The sequence below is a fragment of the Myotis myotis genome, unplaced genomic scaffold (assembly GCF_014108235.1).
Source record: "Myotis myotis isolate mMyoMyo1 unplaced genomic scaffold, mMyoMyo1.p scaffold_m19_p_16, whole genome shotgun sequence".
Taxonomy (NCBI): Eukaryota; Metazoa; Chordata; class Mammalia; order Chiroptera; family Vespertilionidae; genus Myotis; species Myotis myotis.
The window spans coordinates 23,618,838-23,639,497 of record NW_023416320.1 but is presented as its reverse complement, the minus strand read 5'-3'; the positions used below and the strand labels follow the sequence as shown (position 1 = coordinate 23,639,497).

At 41.5% G+C, this 20,660-nt stretch overlaps 1 protein-coding gene across 3 annotated transcripts in view; it reads left to right on the top strand.

Moving 5' to 3' along the window:
• Positions 1-20,660, top strand: part of SAMD12 (sterile alpha motif domain containing 12) — a 349,257-nt gene that overhangs the window by 250,347 nt on the left and 78,250 nt on the right. The window contains exon 5 of one of the 3 annotated variants that reach the window (XM_036338125.1): positions 12,475-12,845. The exons of the other annotated variants lie outside the window; for them this stretch is intronic. Within the exon in view, the coding sequence (XP_036194018.1) occupies positions 12,475-12,494 (20 nt within the window). The 3' untranslated portion in view covers positions 12,495-12,845. Of the gene's footprint in view, positions 1-12,474; positions 12,846-20,660 lie in introns of those variants that run through there. 3 annotated transcript variants of the gene reach the window in all.

The window sequence follows — 20,660 nt, the reverse complement described above, 5'->3', positions numbered from 1 at the left end:
AAGAAAGAATAGGATTTCTTAGTGGGAATATGGGAATACTGTTTTTTATTTAATACCAAACTAAGGTAACTAAGTTTCCCTGTGCTTATTCTGTGTGCCATCTGTGAGTTGAGTCTAGAAATAACAGGTTTGAAGTTAGCCCAGCCTTTGAACCTAGTTCTGATTTTTATTAGATGTGTCACCTTGGACATGTCATTTAACTTTCCTGAACTTCAATTTCCCCCAATTATGAACTTTAGGTAAAATTGTTACCATAAAGGTTCTTGTAGTAGATACAATATTTTTTAAAAGTAGAGCATGTTCTGCATGGATATTTATTTTAAAATAGTTTAATAGAAGCTGAAAATAAGAAGTGAAGCTCTCAGACAACACCTTGCATATAATAAGTGCTCAGCCATTGTCATCATAATTGTCATTATTTCCTCCTCCTCCTCCTTTTACCTCTTCTTCTCCTACATCATCATCATCATCATCATCATCATCATCATCATCATCATTATGATAATCATCTCCAGGGGAAGGGAGTTAGGCTGGCTAGAGGAGTGGGAAGAGGAAAACTTTGGAGCCAGGCCAACTGTATCAGTCAGATCCCTGGCAGGAAACAGATATAACACTCAAAAGGGCTGATTTGGAGGAGAATTTAGTAAAGAAACAACTGTATTTATAACATCATGGTCAAACTGTAGGGAAACAAAAGGATTAGCATACTGCCCCCTCCTAGTTAGAAAAAAGACAGGAAGGAAAACAATTATCAGTCCTAGGTTTGAAGGGGCAAGAAGAGTGAATCATTACAAGAACTTGGAAGGAGACAGTCATGTGTTAAGAGTCACTGACAAGGGCTGTGACCTTGCATCAAGGGATGTAACCTAGACAGTCTGCACCGAGGGAGGCTGGGGGAATAAATACCCTGGCCTCACTCTCCTCCCAACACCCAGTCTTTTTTAAAAAATATAGTTTTATTGATTTCAGAGAGGAAGGGAGAGGGAGGGAGAGAATGAGACATCAATGACGAGAGAGAATTATTGATCGGCTACCTCCTGCATGCCACCTACTGGAGATCGAGCCCAAAACCCGGACATGTGCCCTGACCAGGAATCAAACCGTGACCTCCTGGTTCATAGGTCAGCACTCAACCACTGTGCCACACCAGCCAGGCACCAACCCCCAGTCTTCCCAGCACTTCCCATAAGAACCCTGCCCAACAGGAAGCTAGAGGGCAAGTTGTTCTGAGTCAGTACATAAACATCAGTGTCTAGGGGTACAGAGCATGATGGGGAGGGTACAGAGCAAAACTAGAGAAATTAACAGTTAACTGCCACATGTCCAAAACCGAAACCATCCCCACAAGCCACGATATTTTGAATTTAACTTAAAAAATCAATTTGCAATGAATATTATAAAAATAAATATATTAACATTCGGGTTTTCTTGAATATTTTTAGTTGGAAATTCTCACAAAAAGTGATTTTAAAGTTAGTCAGGGCTGCCACTTAGGGAAAACATTTTTTTTTTATAGATGCGTGTGGCTTGTGGGGAAGGTCTGCCCCTTTCATCCTCAGATGCTTGTGGCATACAATGGGTTAACAGAATATATTCAGCACACACAACCCAGCTTTGAAGCCGCTTTGTAACTTTAAACAAGTTGTTTAATTTAATTTTTCTGGGCCTCGGGTTGCTTGCTGTAAAACAAGGGTAATAATAATGGTTATCAGGTAACTGTAAGCCTAAACCAAGATGATATCTGTGAAATCCCTAGCAGAGTAGCAATTCGTGTTCTCTAGCCTCTACCCCAGCTGGTGACAGCCCGCTCCACTGGCGGCCGCTTTATAGCCATGAGTTCCCTAGGAGCGGGATCTCTCCTGGTGTGGCCCACAGACCATGTGCTTTAGAGGCACCTGGGGTCCCTTTAAATAGGCGGGTCACAGCCCCCCACCCCAGTCCAGCTACATCCTGAGCAGAAGGGTGGGATTCTTCCCCCAAGAGATTTTCACGCGCAATAAAGTTTGGGAACCACCGTCCTGGAAGTCCGTATTTCTAATTGATGCCCACTTGGGTAAAATACAGGTGAGATTTATCTGTGCGTGGCAGCCATTAGGTCCAGTTACAGCCCATCAGCTCTGTGAAGAGGGGCTGTTGGACAGGACACTGATGGTCTGTCGTGTGGTGTTAGGCCACGCTGATTCTCCATTTTGCTGGCTTTATTAACACCTAAGGAACAATGTTCCCAGGCTTTTAATTAAAAATTCTCTAACATCCAGACTCTGATCATTTTCTAGGTTGGATATGGGCTTGGTGAGTAGCTGGAATTTACACCCCTTCCAGAGAAAACTTAATAAGCAAAGCAGAAGCTGTTAAAGGGAATAAAGCTTTTTGAAAGCGTTGTAGATGAGAATAGGTCAATTTTGAGTATAAACAGAAGGAGGTCGAAACTTAGAATAAGATCAGAGGATAGGGGTCCTTGCTTTAATTTAGTAAGGAAAGGTCTGAGAAAATTCATTGGCGGTCTGGGACTGACTTTGGGGTCATGATTTGGGTCTTAAAGTTGTTAGAATAGGTTGGCTGCAATAAACAGAGACTTGAAATAGCAGAGCTTAGACCAAAGAGAATTCTCTTTGCTTTTCATGTAAAATCGCAAAGGTAGGAAGAGCAGGGCTAGGGTGGTGGCCCACGTCCTCATGCTCCAGAATGGAACCCAGTCAGTTGTCACATCCGTGCTCCGAACCACAGGAAGAAGGGAAGACGGTGCAGAGTGTGGAGCAGTGAACTTTCAGAGAAGGTTCAGAACCTACCACACAGCTCACTTGATCACATCACTTTGGCCAGAACTGATTCTCATGGCCTCGCCAAACTGCCAGGGAGGCTTGGAAATGGAATGACAGTGAAATATCCTGTAAAGTGGGTGATATGTTGAGGGCAGCTAGAAGTCACTGCCGTAGGTTCAGCATCCTGAGAAACCGGTTCTTTCTTTTCCCAGTAGAATGGTTATCAGTCAGGAACCCACAAACCATCCCAGGTATATTTAGAAGAGGGAACTTCATAGATGGAATTGGCAGCACAGGTGAAAGAAGAGTTGACTATTCAAAGTGCAAAGGTGAGGCAATATAGCAAGAGGAGGAATTCTAGCTTCCCTGGAGCAAGAGGAACAGGAGGAAGCAGAGCTTAGTGGTCAGGGTTGCCTGGCGGAACGTGGAACCACCGTGGGCTCTCCTGGGGAAGATGCAGCCACTGTCCAAGATGCCACAGGAATCGGAATGATAGAGGAAGAAAGATACTGGCCTTTCCCTTTTTCTGCCCCTCATCTGCCTCTAGTGCAGCAGTTCTCAACCTGTGGGTCGCAATCCCTTTGGGGCTCGAATGACCCTTTCACAGGGGTCGCCTAAGACCATCAGAAAACACATATTGAATAAATAATTACATATTGTTTTGTGATTAATCACTATGCTTTAATTATGTTCAATTTGTAACAATGAAAATACATCCTGCATATCAGATATTTACATTACGATTCATAACAGTAGCAAAATTACAGTTATGAAGTAGCAACGAAAGTAATTTTATGGTTGGGGGTCACCACAACATGAGGAGCTGTATTAAAGGGTCGCGGCATTAGGAAGGTTGAGAACCACTGCTCTAGTGCCTCACATTGGCTGGAACTACCTGGAAGCCAGAGGGCAAGGGATTCTGGGAAATGTAGTTCTGTGTAAACAGAGCAGCCAAATAGAATAAAGCATGGATCTGAAATCAAACAAGGGAACTGGAGTAGCTCCAAAACCCAAATTCTAGACCAGGATAAATTACTAATGATTGAAACATTGCTAGGCAGTATTTCTGGATGAAGCTGAAAAATTTGCAAGACAAAAGAGGGTCCTTCTGTTGAAAGCTAGGACTCAAATTGATTCATGTACATCATTGTTCACAGCAGTATTATTCACAATAGCCAAAAAGTAGAAACAACCCAGATGTGCATCAACAGATGAATGGATAAATAAAATGTGATATATTCTGGCACATACTACAACATGGATGAACCTTGAGAACATTATGCCAAGTGAAACAAGCCAGAAACAAAAGTAGAAGTGTTGTATGATTCCACTTATATGAGATACCTTGAATTGGCAATTTCATGGGGGAAAGAAAGTAGAACAGATGTTACCTGGGGCTGGGAGTTTGGGAACAATGGAGAGTTACAGTTTATTGGGGACAAAGTTTCTATTTGAGATGATCGAAAGTTCTAGAAATAGATAGTGGTGATGGTTGCAAAACATTGTCAATGTACTTAGTGCTGCCACATTCTACATTTAGAAATAAAGTAATATTTTTTAAAAATACAAAAAAATTAAAGGTAAAGCATACAAATAAAGAGAATCCTTTTACTTCTTCAAGTATTTACTGATTATAAGAGCCCTTTATGGAGAAGTTGCCTGTAATGAAGCAATAGAAGTTGACTAATAGACAAAACAGTGTGATCAAAAGACCATGAAGACTTAAACACCAAAACTCTGTGGCCAAGATTGGTTGTGAAGTTACAATAACACTTTCTGAGGGGAGAAATATTGCTTCCCCTTTCTCAAACGGAACTTGACATGGTCATGGAGCATAAGAATAACTCATAATGAAAAGGCAAAGGCAAAATTAGAGGCATATGGGTAGAATTGGATGATCTATAATAATAAAAACATAAAAATGCTAATTAGGCCAGACAGCCAAACAACCTTCCAGACATCCTTCCGGACGACCTTCCTGATGAAGCCAGGGCTATGAGGACCAAGGCAAGCTGCCATATATATATATATATATATATATATATATATATATATATATATATATATGGCTAAGTTGACTCGCACATGCACAATACATATAAAGCTCTTGCTGGCCCCAATCATGTGTGTTTCAATCTGTCATTGTCGATTGTGAATTTGGTTGACACTTATATTATAAAGGGTGAATAGCAATACTAAAATATTTCTTCTAATTAATTTCCTTTCAGTGTGCACAAATTTGTGCACTGGGCCACTAGTATGTGTTATAATCTGAGAACTTGGAAATAGCTCGTTTGACAAAGGAAGAAAACAGGAGAAACTCCAGAAAGCCTGCAAGAGATCCTTTGAAGAATGGAGATAACAGGAAAGGTTTCGTTTCCAAGTCCTCTGTTAATAAGGAGTGGAAGAGTGAGGATATACTCATCTGTATCAAAAGCAGGCCAGAAATATCATCAAGGACAAGCCCTTGAAGATGGCTGTTGGCTTTTGCTCCCAAGAAGGTCATTGGCTGTGTAGTGAAGCCCATTTCTATGAATGGACAGGGAATCCAAACTGGGATGGGACAAGCACGGTCGTCTTTTTTGCATTTCTGCCATTTGCTGGTACAACAGAAGCAGTAACAAACCCTGTTCTCAGAACTCTGCTCTCAACATTGATGATGGTGGCACACAAACTGAGAGGGAAACAAAAAGCCATGTTAATTTCAAGCTCCATTAGAAACACAAGCAGGAAAGAAAAATCAGTGTCTGCCCCATGTCAAAGGTCACAACTGGAAAGGAAATAAACTTTCTTTTTGAGATCTTAAGACGGTATTACCAACATTGAAGACATTCTCTTTCCTCTTTGACTTTTGTTCCTCATTAAATTTTTAAAAAACTCTCGTGTTGATATCTCCTCCAAACAGTTATGTGAGGTAATGGTATTTAAGTTGCATACACTTTCTTTTGGAAAAGGAAATCATTCAGTGTTTGGGATCTAGCCACAGGATTCCATTCCAGAGCTGTCTTCTATTTTATCTGTTGCATATGATATTTTATATGAACCTCCAATAACGGTTATGGCTTTGGCATAATGCGTAAATATTATTCTTTTGATGACTCCACCACATAAGTTGCCTCTGACGTGAAATCAACACAAGATAGTCTTGTCTAAGAGACCTCAGCCCTTTAATCCCTTTGTAAAACGTGTTGCATCCCCCAGATCAAGTCCAGGAAATGCACACATGTCTTTCTCTTCGGCTTGTGTTGAAGCGGGTAACACACAAATGAAAACAGATACCGCTCCTAAATTCTGTTTTATGTCATGGCAGTGAGCATTCTGGGTCTTTGGTGATGGATGAGTCTTCATTTGTAAATTTAAAGCCATATGCATTGATTTAGCTTGCTTCCAAGCATTTTGTATTAGTGAGCATCACATATGGCTTTATAATGCTTCCATACCAGATGCCTGGTTATACTTTGATTCAATATATGCAGGAAGAGAAGATATATGAGGATGTTTCTGTAACTTTTTGGCTAAGTAATCGGTCAGAAGTTTCATCCCACCTGGAGGCAAGGAATTGGCCCTGCTGATTTCTCAGGCTTCTCTCTCTAGATTTTATGATCCTGTGACATCTTTTCCCAGAGGCAGTAAATTTGAAGAATCAATCACTAAGTGCAATCAAATCCACCCTCCCTCTCCCCCAAACTAAATAGGTATTTTTAAACACACACAAATGCACATTTCAAGAACAAAAGAGTTCTCTTTTGAGAATGCAAATACAGTCATTGCTCAATTACATTATTGGACTGAACTCCAGTATCAGTTACAATGAAAAGGAAAAATTGTAGGAGACGCTTTCTTTAGGACCAGAACATGGATTATGGCCTGAAGTTAATTGTGTTGTTCATGGCACCATGCTAACTGGCACTAAATTATATTCAGTTTATCTTTTTACAAACCATCTCTTATTATTCTCCAAATGTTTTTCTTGGATGTTCATCCTGTTCTCCCCAGCTCTGTGGTAAATTCTTTGAGATCAGAGCTAATGCCACACAGTAAATACTCAATAAATAGATCGTAAATAAATGAATGAGCAGAGGCATAGATGAATGTGGCTGCAGATTCAAGATGCCAGTATTCACATTTCAGACGTGACCTGAGAAATCCAAAAAGAGTGAACAAGTGCGGATGTTCCCTGGTCTTCCTTGGAAGGCATCCAGATTCTCCTCCTCAGACTTTCATGAATAATACACAGATTTAATCTGCTTCCCTCTGGCCCTTTGCCCTTTTAATCTACCCCAGCAAAAATGTTCATCTTTATGGTACTGGGAAATATTATGAAGAGCTTTACCATATTCCAGCATCTGTGTCTTTATATACTTGTTTTGTTCTTGATCTTAGCTTGAGCTTTTTAAACTTCCTCAGTTTCCACTGTCATTTTCTAAGTGTGTTGTCTTTGCCTTCTTTGGGACAGCTTGTGAAGATACCTGTTTTAAATGAGATCTTCCTAAAATACAGGTCAAGGATTCTCTGTTGGTAAAAATGTCTCTAAGAATAACATTAGGAATTGGTGGCAGTGGTCATATCTGGGAAGTAGAGAAATGCAGAAGAGAAGAATGTGTACTTTCCTCTCGGTAACCATCGGTATGATCATTTTTGTCCATGAGCCTGTGTTACTCTTATAATTTATAAACTGGTTTAAAAAAATAAGAATATCTATATTCATCACAACATACACCATTTTAGCAGGTCGTAAAAGTTTTAATGAGATATGAATGCCATTTGTTTATGTAGATGTTTATTTTAAACAAATGAACACTCATGTTGTTTTAAGATACAACACCCAGTGAGTCCAGTATCCAGCTTTTGCAGTATCTCTGGGTGTCAGTAATTAGATACTGGCCCATCATTCATGCTGGCGCCTTTTATGAGTGGATGATGGCGGAGCTGCTGTTGTATCCATAGCTTTTTGCTTTGAATGACAAGCACCCAGTGAGCATTTTAATAATAGAGACGGTGTTTCAGTCAGTAGGTCACAGCTTTTCATAGTTGTATTTCATGTTTTCCTCTTGGCAGTGTTTTCCGTGGTAACACATTTCACATGTTGGGGGCCGCCCCCTCGATTACAGCTTGCTCATTATGCACATCCAGCGGCCCCACCCCATTTCACTCTGCATTTCCAAAGTTCCTCTTTCTCTTAAGCTTTTCCTGTCACTTTTGTCTCTGGGTTTTTTATTCCTATGTCCATCTTCCTGATCCTGCTCCTAATTTGCCATTAGCATTTCTACTCTGGCTTGTTTGTTTTTTGGGTTTATGCAAGCGGTTCAGCCATGGTTAGACATCTTTAAACCTGTTAACCTTTGAATATATAAATGCTTACAGGTGCATAAAATGATTTGACTCTGTAAATGAATGTTCAAAAATGCAGGCAGTTCTTATAAACATATTTATGTATTGTATTAAGTTCAAAATCAGTTCCCATGTTTGTTTGCACATTGTAGGAACTGTAAGCTTCAATCTCAGTAGAGAACATGTATAAATGCTCAAAATACATATGATTCACTGAACATGTGCCATCTGTAATCTGTAACATTTAAAAATTAACAAAAAATTTTTAAAAATTAAAATTAACCAAAAAAAGACTGAAAGAGATTGGCTAAGTAATGCCCTTCCCCAGTGGTTCTCTGACTTTCATGTGCATCAGAAGAGCCTGAAGGACTGATTGAAACTGATTGCTGGGCTCCTGACTCCTGGGTCTGTGGTAGAGCCTGTGGAGTTTCTTTTCTAACAAGATTCCAGTTGATTTGGATTCTGTTGATTTGGGAACACACACTGCAAACCATTGCTCTCCCATTTCTCCTAAGCACACAGAAACTGCATTTCCCTGCTGAGCTTGAAGTTCAGCTGGAGCCACATGACCGGGGCTCGGCCAGGGGCAGGAAATTCCCTGCATGGTTCTCCACTCTCCCCCCTTCCCTGGGCACCTGTGGAAGCTGCATGTTAAAGACAACGACACCTAGATCTATAGGTGTGTGCGTGGAGGAAAGCTGCCTGCCTCACACAAAACGGTCATGTGGGAGAGGATGAGCCTCTGGGACATGCAGTCACTGAGGGCAGGGGCATTGCCTGACTCACCCTAAGACACAGGACAGACGTTCAGAACGTGATCATGAGAGGAACCATGCCCGGCTCCCAGGCAACTTTTATTACATCCATTTGCATGAAAATTAAATCCATCAACCAGGCACTGTTCCCATTCAAAAAATATACACAGTAGATACTTGAATAACATCCTTTGGTTCATTGTCGTTTCATTATAATGCTGATGAGATGCTGTAGGAACTTAATTCTTGTGTATGTCAATTAGCTTATAGTAAAATTGGTTTCATTATACATCGTTTGCTACAGTTCCAAGGACATATTGATGCCATTAAGTGAGGACTTACTGTATTTACATTGATTAATGTTAGAGCCATATGTCTGTAGGCCACAAAGTGACTTTGGCCAATCTTTCAGAATCTCTGCTAAATTCACCTTCCTGCATTTTGGGTGGGCTTTCATCTGAACTTTTCCAACTGCCGGTTCCTCGGACTCCTATATTCTTATATTCTCTAGAGCAGCAGTTCTCAACCTGTCAGTCGCAACCCCTTTGGGGGTCGAACGACCCTTTCACAGGGGTCGCCTAAGACCATCGGAAAACACATATGTAATTACATATTGTTTTTGTGATTAATCACTATGCTTTAATTATGTTCAATTTGTAACAATGAAATTGGGGGTCACCACAACATGAGGAACTGTATTAAAGGGCCGCGGCATTAGGAAGGTTGAGAACCACTGCTCTAGAGGGTTCTATCTGCACACCTTTTGCTTCATGTTGGATGAGACCAAGGTCCTTTTCCTCTTACTCAAAGCCAATTACAGACGCTCTGCCTTGCTTCCCTCTGTGCTTCTCCTACCTTGTTCTGCCGATGTGGTCATCCCAGAATTTCTTACCTAACTTGACTGGGGTAGAATTTCCCCTTAGGCAGCTTCACAGTAAGGTCAGTAGGCCCAGAGTGACCCACATCTTTCATCACAGTCCTAAGTGGGGAGAGCCTTTCAGAAGGTTATTCCTTAACCCTGTTGCTGGTATTACTTTTGCTGAATCTGAACATCACCCTTTCTCTGGACTCTGCCTAGATGTCCATGTCTGTCCCTCTTGTCCCCACTAATCTTGCTGAATTTGACCACTTGCCTAAGATCATTGTGCATTGGAGAAATGGAGGAAAAATGAGTGTCAGAAAGCAGAGTGATGTGGAGAGCATTGGGAGATGAAGCTGGTGAGGTCTTGGTAGCTCTCTGCTTATGAGAATGGACAGACACACTGGGCTTGGTAACACCTACCTGAGAGGGTTATTCTGAGTATAAAACATGTGTGTGGCTCTTTGCTTAATGTCTGGCCCATGGGAAATGCTCAGTTATGGTCCTTTTCTTTTCCTCTTTCTTTCCTTTTATAACTTATATTTGGAGTTCATTGAGAGCAAGAACTTGATCTTTTATTTCAATGGATCACCTTAGTGCCCATCCCAGTGTGAACTGACTGGTAAATGCACAATACATGACAACTGGGATTATCATTATTATTACTAATCAGTCCTTTGAATGCTAGGAGTTTACATATACTTTCTTACTTAGGTTTGTATTTAATTTAAAAATCGCTGTGGCTTAACAATACCAAGATGAGTTTCTAGCATCTTATACTTTCCTATGTGGAATATGCATCTTTGTTATTCATTGATATTTGGGGTTTTATTGTGTAGTTTGGACATGGCTTTGTTTCCCAGTAAGTGGATGTTGGTTATTTCAAAGCTTCAAAGCATCTCTAAGATGTAGAATGATGAGAAATATAATCCATGTACATATTGAAATGCAACATATATTTGCATCACAGCACTTTTCTGATAGCTATTAGAAAAGTATATAAATACCTAGATTAAACGAAGGCATAAAAGTAAAAATATCCCTTTACCAATAATTTGCTGTTGAAGAAAAACAAAGCAATCATTTAGAGCTCTGACCTTTTAATTCAGCTGAGTCAAGGAATCCAATTCTCTTTTATTTCATGTTATATTGTATCTAATTGATGAAGAGATCTAAGTGAATCCATATGCCCAAAACTGACCTAGACAAACTCCATTTCTTTTGTGTCTAGATGCGTTGGATGCCCAGTTTATTCAATTTTCTAGTAAAAAAAAAAAAAGTTTGTTTTATTCTAACTGTTAAACTGAATATTAAAACTGTTTGGCAGCTAAAGTAAATAAAACAAACTTTTATTCTCTTTCTCTCTCACATAATAACATAATAAAGTTCCTGCACTCCAGACTTTGCTGATAATTCTGTTAACAATACACAAGACAAAATAGAATGCATCCCAGCCTTCCTTAACTAGATGAGCCTAAACACTTACAAAAACTCCCTTTAATCAGATAAGTGTACTCAGACCCAACCATGTGCTCAGAAAGCAGATCAGAAGAGAAAGCATCCTCTTTTGTTGCGTGACTCTACATGATTTTTTCCCAATGGTTGACGTTAGGTACAAGATAATATTTATATTCCATGTATTACTCACAAAAGGCTTTTTGTCTTTTCCATTCTTCAGTTTTTATTAAGAAATTAAGTTCCTGTTTATCCCACCCCTCCGTAGCTCTTACAAATACAGTCTTGTGTAGTGGTCTGTTCATAAATTATTAATGTCACCTTTCAGCAACATGTAACCAGTGGGGATTTCAGCTGCGTCTCCGGGTGCCTGCAGCCTGCCCTGCTCCTGGGGAAACAAGCCTCTGAACCTCTCCCTTCTCTAGAGAAACAATTAACTTTGTGTTCCATTTGCCGATGGTGGTGCGCACCTACATCGCTCATGTGTGTTACACCCCTGTCCGTCTTTTCAGCCCAAGCAGCTAAGGGGAGAGTCAAGATGTATAGCTGAGCTCCTGGGCCTTGGAGTAGGAATGAAAAGATTTGCACTCACCGAGGAAGAAAATGGCATTCCTGGCTGTCAGTCTGGAAGGAGGAGCTTTCTCTGACATTGCACGCGGGCTCTGCTCATGTCCCTGAATGGCAGCTCGTGCCTCATTGCTGACCAAGCGTTTTCCCGCCTAAGCTGGCAGGCAGATGTGTTTGACATGCAAGCAAGCTGCCCTTAGGTTGGGATGTAAGGATACCTCCAAATTAGGGCCAGTTCTGTTCAACTGCGTAGGTCGTGCTGAATCTTACTTCAGTGTGGGCTTATGACCAGCTTTTGATGTGTCTTCAATGCCTAAGAAGTTGAGGGTGAGGATGGTGTGACAGAGCGGGCTTGTGTCTGAATTCCTAGTGAGGGGCACATGCCTTCCTCCCTGGGCATCGCCTGCCCTTTCACTTCTCCTGGCCACATCTCATCCGCGGCTGGAAACCTGAGTGTGTGGGAGGGAGCTGGGATTTCTTGAAGAAATTGACACTGAGCCCTAAGGGTGGAAAATATCACCAGGTGGGACCTGTGATCTGAACGCACTGTAGGGGTGTTTGGGGTTTCACATTTTCAACCGGCTTCTAAAAGTACACATCTGCTTCCAATTTTCACCAGTTTTTTGTTTCTTTGTTTGAAAAAGGCAATCCAAAAGGAGATATAATATAAATCTGTTGAAGAGAATGGTGTATTTCATAACCAATCATAAATTGACTTACATATTTTCTGTTTACAATTTTATAGATTGTCCTTCCATTGATTAAATGCCTGTCGCTGGCACCACTAAGACGAGCACAAACAGATGTTTCCCCGGCTTATAAGAAGCTAACCATCCGAGTATCAGTCCTTCAGTTATCATGAATCATCAGAGTTGACTGTATGTGAACCCATAGCCTCAACACTTCACACTCACTCTTTTACCTTGTCTCAATATCTGATGGCCCTAAATTTCAGCATCTCGTGTGTAAAATGGGGGAATGGGTCTGGTTAATCCTTACAGCACCTAGAAAACATTCAGCTGGCCTCTCCATGGGCACCTGTGTGGCCTGAGAGACGCTGGTTCACCTTTCTGAGTTTCAAACACTGCCTAAATAAAATGAAATCATGCTCCATTTTCCAGGGGTTGGGTTTTGTGTGTGTGTGTGTGTGTGTGTGTGTGTGTTTTTAACAGCATGAAAATTAAAGTCTAGCCTGGCCTCATAGCAGTGTAGAATAGGAGTATTTATTCTTGTATTGTTGTTGTTTTTCTATGCATCTGTAAATACTGCTTTTGATTCAGAGATTCCAGAATGTGTTTTCTTAGATTGACCCAAATCCCCTGATGCAGACTTGCTGGGATTTATAGTAGGCAACACAATTCTGCTTCTAAAGCGTCACCCTGTAGCATTTTTCTTCTTTTATAGGCCATATGCAAGGGCAGGGACGGAAAGAGGCCAGTGCGTTCACTTTTGCCTTTAAAGCAGGGCATGCCTAGGATGCATTGCCTTGTGCCTAACAAGTTGTCACCAGAGTCAGCTGCTCCACGTGAACCTGATCCCGAATTCTGAGGTCACGCTGCTGTGGTTTCAGGCCAAACCCATGACAGTCTGCATGGATTTTCAGGTTCCTCTAGCTTTTTCCGTCCTTATTAGAAAAACGGCAAAGATCTTTCTGGGAACGAAGTGGTAATAGATGATAATAAGGAAGCTCCAGGACATTAGTACATATTTCCTTTCAGAGCCAGGGACACGAGGCGCTGAAGCCTCTGAAACATCAACCAGACGCTGGAAACGCGCCTGATTTGGTTTCATTAAAAATACCAGAGAATCATTAGACCATGAGGGGAATTCTGTTTTCCATTCCCTGGGGACTATGATTAGGAAGTGACTTTCCAGTTCATTCTTTATTTTTTTCCACTTCCTGTCCTCCCCCCCCCACCCCCTTCCCCTTTGAGACCCTTTGCTAAATGATAACAGCAAATGGAGTGGGGGTATCCACACCTCCTGGGCTTCTCGGCCGACCCACGAATACTGCCAGGTTTTCATTTCCATCCACCAGATCTAAGCTCTTCTGCAGGCCTGGGTGGGAGCTCTCTTTTTCTCTCTGTCTAGACAGCCAAAATGACAGAACTTTAAGATCTTTTCTTTGCATTGTTCATCTTAAAAAAGAGAGAGAGAGAAAGAAATTAGAAAGCAAAGATGTCTGTGTAGTAATAGTTACTTTAATTGTTTGTGCCCTTAACAGATAGACACGGTGAAACACTGTCACAAGTAGGAAGGACGCTTAAGGTTTTCATCGGACCAGGAAGTGTACACAATTAACTTGAAATATAAATGTAAGCCAGCATTTTAGTTAAGCTGCTTATTAAAATAATTAGGGCAGTGAAGCGAAGAGCATGTAAGCCAGGGAAATTGTGAGGTTTGATTAAAACGCTCCCTGCATGTATAGGATTGAGTGGAAAGGAATTGTAAAGTCATGGGTTTGTTAAATAAAAACTTCTACACGGAAAGCCAAAAGGTACCAGAAAGGGGCTGAAGAACAGATATTTAGAGATTTGTAGTAATAGAAACCCTGACCCAGAAGGGATGTTTGTAAAACCATTTCTAAACTGGCCACTGCCAAGCTCCCCTGTAAAATGTGCTTTTTCCCATGAGTTCTACTTTTTGAAAGATTCTCTTTACAGTGTGTGCACTTATGAAGTAGTACTTGGATTGATTTCCCACTGAGTAAAAACAGGATCCTCCAATTAGAGTATTGGATTAGCACAAAATAACCAGTGTGACCTCTTTCAGGGAATATAATTGAAAGCAAAACTCGCGCGTGGAGGCCCACTGCCTCCTTTGAGGGTGACTGGTTGGGAACCACTGTTTACTCCAACCCCTTTATTCAGGGCGCGTTTAATGACTCGGTTTAGCACACGGTGAAAGCTACAACACAGGTCGCTCCTTTCTAGCGCAGAGCTCTGCTCAACCACACCGCCACTTTATAAAGGGGTGAGGCTGAGCAGTTTTGAGTGCTGTTAATTCCAAGATTTTGGAAGTACAACCGCATTTGAAAGACTGTAGAGGTAGCACTTTTATAACCCATTTTCTTCTCTGGCTTTCCCCTTAAACTTTCTTAACATCACATTGGTCATTTTTCAATTTGTCTCGTGTGCCATGCTTTTATATAAGGCCCTAATCTCTCCTTAGCTGATCCATTGTTAAGAGCTCGTGAGTCATGGAATCTTTCTTATTTGAGCTCTTGAGTGTGCCACCCTGAAACCTTATCCTGTTGATGATTTAAACAGATAAGACCTAGAAACGCTCCAAAGACTCCTCTTGCAAATAAATAATTGTGCTGAGGTTGCTTCTTTCTGATTAGAGCTACATTTGGAATCCAGCTCTTTACTCCCTGTATCCTAATGCAAGCTGGCCAGTGACTCAGATGTGCTGTTAGGGACTTAACGAGTGTTTGAACAATATTTGAGTCTATACTAAGTATGCGCAGGGCTGTAGCCTTTTAGCACTGTATGCAGACTGGAGTTGGCATCAGAAAAGTGATAGCATTTAAAAAATCAGTGCAACCAAGAATTGGAATCGGTGACAGCCACTTAGGAAGTGTCATGCACCCCTCAATGCGGTTAGCTCTATTGTAAGCGAAGAAGCCATAGTGAATGGCCATTCCATTACATCCAGGAACATTGCCTTTTTCGACCATCTGAGCATGCAGTGAATACATGGAAGGTTTACAGTTGCTTATCAGAGATCTCTGAAAAGTGTGGGCTCGCCGAATGCCACTCAAGCCCCTCGGATCATTCAAATTATATTTGGGGCACAGGACATGTAACTGCCTGCCATTCTGAGCTCCTTGCTGCCCGGCAGCCCCTATCCTGAGGTTGCTTTGGGGGGATGTTTGCGAGATCTAGCAGGTGTCGCTCAGTCCATCAATTAGGAGGAGAGCAGAGGCAGATGTGATATATCAGATGGCCCTAAGATGGATGGCTCCGGAAAAATTTCATATTGGCAAGAGTGATTTGAGTTGCCAGGAATCCGCAGTTTGCCACGTGACATCCCCAAAAGTCTGACAGGGTTTGACTGGTTTACTCTGCTAAACGAAACTGCTGAGATGACTGTGGCAAGGTGATGAATAAACTGCATAAATCTTAACTAGGGGAAGAAAGAAGATGAATTGATGCACGCACATATTGGAAATGTAATGAAACCCAATTAAAGCGACCAGGGGTTGCTAACACATCACAGAGAAACAATACCCTGTTTTGTGTTCCTCACTGGTCTTTTTCTGTTGGTCTCATTTCAGAAAATGACCAGGAGGACATGTGTGGTTTTATTTTTTTATTTCTCTAGCATAAGAGGCCTGAACTGGCAACAGAGCAGGGACGTGATCATGACATAGTACATGAGTGCCCCTAGTATCTTTTATTATTTATTTCCCATGTTAATGGAGCTAAAAAAAAAAAAAATGGTTCAAGCTTCCCTCAAAGCAGCTAGTGAATGCTGTTAGTAATCATATATGAGGTTTTGCTGGTTTTCAAAGTAATTAGAACCCCAGAGCAAGTAAACACTATATGGGCTTTCATCTTTGAAGCTATTTTTTCAAACTAAATAGCTCTGCTCTGCTATAATTACATACTAGTCATTATGAAATTAAAAATCATTTTAAGTAAATGGGTGCTTTTTTAAGAAGCATTTGTTTCTTGCTAATTATTATGAACTAATTGTAGTTTATGATGATCTTCAAGAAATCAGAAAGCACTGCCTTAGAGCCATACTCCCCAGTGGCTGAAAGTTTCCATTCCAGAAAGGGGGTGGGGAATGATGGGAAGGAGGATTCAACACAGTCAAAGTCTGAATTTTTAGGACTTTGAAAAGCTCAACTGGATGAAGGTCATCACAGGCACCTGTGCAGGGTGATGGCGTCAAACAGCTGTGTTGCCCCGTGGACCTGAATCTCATTCCAGCATCACTGGAAGCTTACTATGACCTGTGGTGTGTTAGTTAATGTCTCTAAGCCTCAATTTTTGCATTTGCAAAATGGGGACAATAATACCTACCTTACAGCATTGCCTGAGGGATTAAAGACAATGTTTGTAAAATGTTTCGCACAGAAGCTGGCATCATAGTTATTAGTATCATTGCATATCATCATTCCCATTGCTATTTTTGTGATAGGAGCATCTACAGCTTCTCAGAGGCCCAAGCTTAGTCCTCGGAACAGTCAGTCCATGGTGTCTGTGACAACGTCATTTTCGATGGCAGGCTTGTGTCTACCAAGAACACGGGATTAAAGTGAAAGAGTCCAGAAAAGCAGAAGTTTTCTTTGTTATTTTCCAAAGCCAGGTTAAGTGTGGGTAGAAAGTGTGACTGGACAGACCATATATTTATTAGGGGCTTTCCCATGAACCAGCAAGTTCTTAAAAGCCCACTCATTCATAATTTCATGCAAGTCCACACTTTGCCAATTTCTCCCTAGGACAAGAAGGAAAACAAACTAGGGATAAACAACAATAACAGAAAACCTGGCATCAAACAATAAGAAAAACCCCTATAGGCGTGCCTCTCAAGTGACCCCTTCCCCCTAATCCTCTCTATATTCTTTATTACAAATTAATAACATGAGTCATACAAGTTAGTAAAAACTGGGCGTCAGGTGCTTCTGTCAGGAGGCAGAGATGATGAATGCCGTGTTCAGGTTTTCCCTCTAACTCCCAGACTATCCCAACGTTTTTCATTAATAACCTGCTTCCTTTTATTGTCCTTAGCTCTTGGCTCTGACTTCTTGTTTTTCATTGTGTTGTTGATTTGAAGAACATTCTTTCTGAGATTCTTGGTTCCAGGTACTAAGTTTGTTTATAGCTTCTTATATTCCAGGCACAGGATGCTTCCCATATGTTATCTTAATTGATCCTTAAAACAATTCACTACACAGCTGAGAAAAAAATAAATAAATGGTAGCATCATAGAGATAGTAGGTGCTGGAGCGATGGCTTGAGTGAGCTCTTTCAGGTACATTAGACCAGACTATCTTCCTAGATATGTTCAACGTGCTGGGCACAGACTGGTGATTTCAGATGGAACACCCACCAAAGAAACCAAGTTTTGCTTCTAAATGTAGATGCTATGGTAGGTACTTAGATGGTGGATCCCTGAACTGACTTCTCCATACCTTCCTTGCCATTCTCACAGCTCTACCCAGTTCTTCCAGTGCAGGGGTGTTACTCTAGAGCTGCAAATCCAGCTGATTCTCAGAGAGCCACCCCTCCTCCTTGGATCCATCCTGTTCACGCTCACAACTTCTTGGTCCCACCAGCCTAGCTTCCCAGTTCAAAAGAACAGGAGAACTCTGCCAGCTTATGACACATTGCCTTAGGGGTAAAGGAAGCAAATGTTCTCATCTTCTTAGGGGAAGGGAGTGGTCGTGTTAGCCTTTATTATGTTCCTTAAAGATGCTGGGAAGAAAACAAAGGTTGGATGGGTTTCAGAAGGAAGGAGGAGGGATTGATGAGAAACAGGAAACAAACCACATTCAGAAATGAATAGGCCCCCAAATGACAAGAAAATGCACAACATCTCAGAAAAAGAAGTCCAACACGGCTTTCTAACGTAGGCTTAATCCCAGCCACCAAACTCAGGCACCACGGTGATACCACCAGCCATGCCTGTCTTTCTCCAAGTCTCCAACAAGGGTTTTCTCAGGGTCAGCTACCAGTTATTGTCCATGCACCCTGTGCCAGATACCAGACCATCTCTGCAATAACTCTGTGACATTGGTAAATTCTCATTCCCAGCTTATCGACAAGAAAGCCAAGACTGAACAAATTAAAGAAATTGCCTGTTGTCGCATAGAAACAGGCTGATCTGGTGTTGAAACTAAGCCTTGTTGTCTCCAAAACCTGTGCCATTTCCACTGTGCCCATCCTCGGTAGTGGGACAGGTTTTCAAGTGTGCCATTCAAATTGGTAGGTCCCCTTTGGAGGGATGGTGATGGAATAGGGAGAAGGTTTACAGGGAAGACTGTTGATGCCGCAGTGACCTGAGAGAATATGAGTTACTTATTTTTTAATGCCAACTCAGGCACCACAGTGATACCACCAGCCATGCCATGTCTTTCTACAACAAGCGTTTTCTCAGAGTCAGCTACCAGTTATTATAGATGGAATAGGGAAAAGGTTTACAGGGAAGACTGTTGATGCCACAGTGACCTGAGAGAATATGAGTTACTTATTTTTTAATGCCAACATTCATCATAGTTTATTAAATACAACAAACCTTCAAGCTGCTAGATGGGTTGTTGGACTTTTTCTGCTTGCCCACTCCTTTAAAAAAAATCCCTATATTCTCCCAGGTTGCAAGATTGCTATATCATGGGGCTAGCAGATATCTGATGGAAAGTTGATGCAAGACTCGTGAGTGCCCATTGTGCAGTTTGGGCAAAATGGATTTACAAACTGCTCAGATTTGGGAGATCCAGTCCCGAAGTACATTCCTACAACTGATATTCCAAGCTCTTTCTTTGACCTTCCTAAACAAACATAGCTAGGAGCAGAGAAATGGAGTCAGATATCAGAAGGCGCCTGCCTGAATATAATAGGGTATGGCGCCCGTCCACACACTTCTGCACCCACATGGGAATTAGGAGGAACTTTGGCCAGGTCATTTATCCGCCTGTGATCATGTCCTTTTCAGCAACAGATGAATTGTTATCCAGTACTTCTCTAAGATTCTCCAAAGCCTATTTTCTAGAAGACAATGATGCTGAGTATATATTTGTCCCCTCCGGCAATTTCAGGAGAATTTAATGAATTTTACACCATCATTTCCCTTAGATAGAAAACATAAGAGGAACCATTTCACACTCCTTAGGGATAAAGATCAGGCAGCCAGAGTAATTCCTCAATCTAATTGTGCAGATGTTCAAAACAGGATATGCTGATTCTTGTCCAGTTCAGTGTGAAAATGTATAGAATGCTATTGCTTGAAGGGAAGATACGAGGTCATCCTAGCCAGTTCTACCTCGAGCCAGGTACACACCCCAACTGTAAAAGGCGGAGATCGGCTTATTCTTTCATCTGTTTTCAAGAAGTGCAAGAAACCTGGAACTTCCTTCATTTTCTCATCCAGGGGAGCAAGAAGTAACCATCTGAGTTGCTCATAATGAATCCAGAGGACTGTATTTGGGGAGGCTTTCTTTAATGAGCTTGGTGGAGGGATGATTTGGCAGTATTTTAAAGTCACCTTTAGTTTACCCATTTTATTGGCACAAAAAGTATGACTCAGAGTCATCTTTGTTCTTTGAAAATGAGCTCACACACCTTCCAGAATATGATACATTTCACTTTTGGGTGCCAGCAGGCATCCACAGACCAGATACCATTGGTTAGAACTTATGAATGGAAATATACCGTAGTAGGGGAAGTTTCTGAATGAAATGGGCAGATAATGAACCCTACTCTCTAACCCCTTTTCCATATTCATATTCATATTCCATATTCATTTCCTCTGTCCACACATCTACTCTTTGGCATCTGTTCCTCTGTTTTCCTCCATCTCTCCCCAGTTCTAGCCGTTTGAACAAGACCCAGTGGCAACCCTTCCTCTTTAGAGAAGGTCATCACTGGGGTTGAAGATGTACCTACCTCCCTTCCCAAGAGTTTAGTGCTTGGTCATTTTTACTCTTGTCTTTTCCTTTGTCTCACAAATCAGTTCAGGTATGGTCCATGGGCTGCATCTCACGTGCTGTTTCGGGTTGGGTATGGCTGGTCAGAGGACAATCACAAGGCCGCTTACAGAGTCTACGAGAAGGATGCTGTGATGGATTAGCAGCCTCTTTCATGGGTTTAGCAGCAAGAAATAGACCATTTGGGCTATGTGCTCACTGTTCAAAACTACCCGTTAAGTACCTAGAGAATAAGAACCTCTCACTTAGGATTTTATATCCCTTGCATGCCTGGT